Consider the following 5168-nt stretch of genomic DNA (forward strand, 5'->3'; position numbering starts at 1 on the left):
AGACTTACCCAGCATCGTTGTCCGTCCTCTTCAGTACTTTGGAGATGTGAGTAAGACTGTGTCTGAACTGAGAGAGAAACTAGAAGACTTCCTTAAAGGAGAATGGACCAAGATCTCCACTACAGGTGTATTGAAAACAATCAGAACATCAACTTTAGACCATTGAAAGTTCCCTACTAGTCATATACATGTGGAATATGGTATGATGATAACATTCCCTCTCTCTGTCAATGTGTTTGTGTGTCTGTAGTGAATATAGTGGAGGTTGTTCTGCCTCCAGAGCCCAAGACCAGAGAACAGTTGTTACAATGTGAGTCTCTTTATTGTGAAGTAACTAACAGTCTCTTTTTACTGCCACTCCTAACAATCCCTCTAGAAATATATAGCAATAGTAGATCTAATCAAAGACTGGGTATCTATCTGACTCCTCATATTTCTCTGATTTGATCTCTGCTGTGCTCTAATCAAAGACAGGGTAGATACAGTATCTGACTTAACTTATTGTTCTGACTCCCCTCATTGGTCTCTGCTCTTCTCCCAGATTCCTGTCAGCTCACACTGGACCCAAACACAGCAAACACATGCCTCTCTCTGTCTAAAGGGAACAGAAAGGTGACCTATACACGCCAAGTCCAACCATATCCTGACCATCCAGACAGATTCACCAACCAGTACCAGGTTCTGTGTAGAGAGGGTCTGTCTGGACGCTGTTACTGGGAGGTGGAGAGGACTGGTGGTGTTGATACAGCAGTCTCATATAAAGACATCAGCAGAACAGGGTCAGGTAATGGATTTGGACACAATAACAAGTCCTGGAGTTTACAGTACTATAGAGGTGATTATTATTTCAGACACAATAATGTTGGGACTAAAGTATCAGGCCCTCAGTCCTCCAGAGTAGGAGTGTACCTGGATCACAGGGCAGGTACTCTGTCCTTCTACAGGGTCTCTGACACAATGACCCTCCTCCACAGAGTCCAGACCACATTCACTCAGCCCCTCTATCCTGGGTTTAATATCTATTATAGTACTGCTGAGCTGGTTAAACTGTAGTAGGGTCCACATAGATACTAGTCATGCTGGTGTAGTCTATAGCTGAGCTGGTTAAACTGTAGTAGGGTCCACATAGATACTAGTCATGCTGGTGTAGTCTATAGCTGAGCTGGTTAAACTGTAGTAGGGTCCACATAGATACTAGTCATGCTGGTGTAGTCTATAGCTGAGCTGGTTAAACTGTAGTAGGGTCCACATAGATACTAGTCATGCTGGTGTAGTCTATAGCTGAGCTGGTTAAACTGTAGTAGGGTCCACATAGATACTAGTCATGCTGGTGTAGTCTATAGCTGAGCTGGTTAAACTGTAGTAGGGTCCACATAGATACTAGTCATGCTGGTGTAGTCTATAGCTGAGCTGGTTAAACTGTAGTAGGGTCCACATAGATACTAGTCATGCTGGTGTAGTCTATAGCTGAGCTGGTTAAACTGTAGTAGGGTCCACATAGATACTAGTCATGCTAAATGTGTCATCTTTCATCCTCCCATACTGCTCAGTCCAGCAACATTAAACCTGTCCAGCTGGTGGTGCTATTGACCAAACAATAAAACCAGCAGATATCTGGACTTGCCACTCAGTATATCAGTAATGTTCAGAATAGTACTTTAATATCATTGGAGATTGATGGTCTTTTTAATCCACTATCCAGAGTCAGGAACAGATGAAGTTAGGTCTGCTACTGTTCAGTGATTAAATATGATTTATGGTGATGGGAAATAAAAAATCCAACACTAAACTTCATCTAGTAATAGTTTTCCTTTGTTATTTATTCCAAGGTGAGTCTTTAACTTGTAAATGGATTGTGTGGAGGTGAGCTAGTGGTGTGGCTGATAGAATAGAATGAAAAGGGAGGAAGAGGAAGAGGGGAGGAGTGAAGGGCTGTTCAAGAAACCAGATGAGGAAGAGAAAGATATTCAGGGGAATTACTGTCTCTGTTCCAAATGGTTCCCTATTCCCTCCGTAGTGCACTACGGTGCTTCTGACCAGGTCTAAAGTAGTGTTCTACGTAGGGAATAGGGTGTAGATTTATTAGAATATCATGCTTTAGTGTTTGTCACAAAACAATATTAGATCTCCACCCACCCACACATTGTTATGTTGTCAGGTTGTTCCTCTGTGTTCCTGATTGAAAATCCATTAATGGGATGACAGGTAGCCTAGTGGTTAGAGCGTTGGGCCAGTAACCAGCAGGTAGCCTAGTGGTTAGAGCGTTGGGCCAGTAACCAGCAGGTAGCCTAGTGGTTAGAGCGTTGGGCCAGTAACCAGCAGGTAGCCTAGTGGTTAGAGCGTTGGTTCAGTAACCAGCAGGTAGCCTAGTGGTTAGAGCATTGGGCCAGTAACCAGCAGGTAGCCTAGTGGTTAGAGCGTTGGTTCAGTAACCAGCAGGTAGCCTAGTGGTTAGAGCGTTGGGCCAGTAATCAGCAGGTAGCCTAGTGGTTAGAGCGTTGGGCCAGTAACCAGCAGGTAGCCTAGTGGTTAGAGCGTTGGGCCAGTAACCAGCAGGTAGCCTAGTGGTTAGAGCGTTGGTTCAGTAACCAGCAGGTAGCCTAGTGGTTAGAGCGTTGGGCCAGTAACCAGCAGGTAGCCTAGTGGTTAGAGCGTTGGGCCAGTAACCAGCAGGTAGCCTAGTGGTTAGAGCGTTGGGCCAGTAACCAGCAGGTAGCCTAGTGGTTAGAGCGTTGGGCCAGTAACCAGCAGGTAGCCTAGTGGTTAGAGCGTTGGGCCAGTAACCAGCAGGTAGCCTAGTGGTTAGAGCGTTGGGCCAGTAACCAGCAGGTAGCCTAGTGGTTAGAGCGTTGGGCCAGTAACCAGCAGGTAGCCTAGTGGTTAGAGCGTTGGTTCAGTAACCAGCAGGTAGCCTAGTGGTTAGAGCGTTGGTTCAGTAACCAGCAGGTAGCCTAGTGGTTAGAGCGTTGGGCCAGTAATCAGCAGGTAGCCTAGTGGTTAGAGCGTTGGGCCAGTAACCAGCAGGTAGCCTAGTGGTTAGAGCGTTGGGCCAGTAACCAGCAGGTAGCCTAGTGGTTAGAGCGTTGGTTCAGTAACCAGCAGGTAGCCTAGTGGTTAGAGCGTTGGTTCAGTAACCAGCAGGTAGCCTAGTGGTTAGAGCGTTGGGCCAGTAATCAGCAGGTAGCCTAGTGGTTAGAGCGTTGGGCCAGTAACCAGCAGGTAGCCTAGTGGTTAGAGCGTTGGGCCAGTAACCAGCAGGTAGCCTAGTGGTTAGAGCGTTGGGCCAGTAACCAGCAGGTAGCCTAGTGGTTAGAGCGTTGGGCCAGTAACCAGCAGGTAGCCTAGTGGTTAGAGCGTTGGTTCAGTAACCAGCAGGTAGCCTAGTGGTTAGAGCGTTGGTTCAGTAACCAGCAGGTAGCCTAGTGGTTAGAGCGTTGGGCCAGTAATCAGCAGGTAGCCTAGTGGTTAGAGCGTTGGGCCAGTAACCAGCAGGTAGCCTAGTGGTTAGAGCGTTGGGCCAGTAACCAGCAGGTAGCCTAGTGGTTAGAGCGTTGGTTCAGTAACCAGCAGGTAGCCTAGTGGTTAGAGCGTTGGTTCAGTAACCAGCAGGTAGCCTAGTGGTTAGAGCGTTGGGCCAGTAATCAGCAGGTAGCCTAGTGGTTAGAGCGTTGGGCCAGTAACCAGCAGGTAGCCTAGCTCTCACACACACACACTGGACAAACACACACACACACACACACACTGGACAACACACACACACACACACACACACACACACACACACTGGACACCACACACACACACACACACACACACACTGGACTCACACACACTGGACACACACACACACACACACACACACACACTGGACACACACACACACACACACACACACACACACACAAACAGGACACATACACACACAGGACACACACACACACATGCGCATCTTCCTATAATTGTGAGGACCTTGACCCATGACCTCTTACAATAACACCATGAAGTTATAGTGTGACGTTATGAGTCGACGTTAAAGTAACATTCTCACAACATACTGCACTTGTTTTATCCTGTTTTAGATGTATCCTCTGTTTAAACATTTAAACTCTTACAATAACACTGTTAAAATACCAATGTGATCATTTCTTGTCTTTTATGTTGGAAAAACAAATTGTACAATTATATGTAGACATACGCTCCATAGTTGTACAAGTATACATGGATATATTGTACTTTTCATAATAAAACATACTTGAAACAAGAAAAAGCATGTTAATAGTGGAAAACAATTTTGTTATTGATTTTTACATTGCTTCTCCCTGTCTCATGTTGACGTTTGTCATGAATCTTGACCTGGAGGCAGAACTGTGCGATTTCCTCTAGATATGTCAGCTGCAATGTCAGAATTGGCTGTGGAAAATGTTGTTTTATGGTCTTAATTTAAGGGAGGGATTAGCAGTGTGGTTAGGGTTGAGGTTAGGATTAAAATCGGATTGTATTACTTTGTGCCTGTGCCAGCTAGTAACCACTTTGCTGAACTGCCTCCAGGGCAAGATTCATGACAATAAATGCCAACCTGCCTCCAGGGCAAGATTCATGACAATAAATGCCAACCTGCCTCCAGGGCAAGATTCATGACAATAAATGCCAACCTGCCTCCAGGGCAAGATTCATGACAATAAATGCCAACCTACCTCCAGGGCAAGTCTTACCTGTGGCTCCGTTTGTAGAGCATGGTGTGTGCAACGCCAGGGTTGTGGGTTCGATTCCCACGGGGGGCCAGAACAATTTTTTTTTTTTTTAAATGTATGAAATGTATACATTCACGACTGTAAGTCGCTCTGGATAAGAGCGTCTGCTAAATGACTAAAATGTAAATGTAAAATGTAATTCATGACAATAAATGCCAACCTGCCTCCCAGTCGTCCCCTCCTTATCTTTACAAGGCTGCAGAACATGAAAGCTAGTGATGTGGGGGTTCTCTCATAACCCTCAGTCCCCAGGTGGGTAGATGGCAGGTTGAATAAAGAGAAGCTAGTGATGTGGGGGTTCTCTCATAACCCTCAGTCCCCAGGTGGGTAGATGGCAGGTTGAATAAAGAGAAGCTAGTGATGTGGGGGGGTTCTCTCATAACCCTCAGTCCCCAGGTGGGTAGATGGCAGGTTGAA

General features: G+C 46.0%; 1 protein-coding gene across 1 annotated transcript in view; it reads left to right on the forward strand.

The window, feature by feature from the left end:
* LOC145876110 (tripartite motif-containing protein 16-like) overlaps positions 1–4921 on the forward strand; it is a 10887-nt gene extending 5966 nt beyond the window's left edge. The window contains exons 4-6 of the mRNA XM_082971892.1: positions 1–125; positions 251–310; positions 542–4921. The exon at positions 1–125 is cut by the window's left edge and continues 35 nt beyond it. Coding sequence (XP_082828018.1) covers positions 1–125; positions 251–310; positions 542–1053 — 697 coding nt within the window. The 3' untranslated portion in view covers positions 1054–4921. The remainder of the gene's footprint in view (positions 126–250; positions 311–541) is intronic.
* Positions 4922–5168: the final 247 nt, after the last annotated feature.

The sequence above is a fragment of the Salmo salar genome, unplaced genomic scaffold (genome assembly GCF_965601325.2).
Source record: "Salmo salar unplaced genomic scaffold, fSalSal1 ptg000432l, whole genome shotgun sequence".
Lineage (NCBI taxonomy): Eukaryota > Metazoa > Chordata > Actinopteri > Salmoniformes > Salmonidae > Salmo > Salmo salar.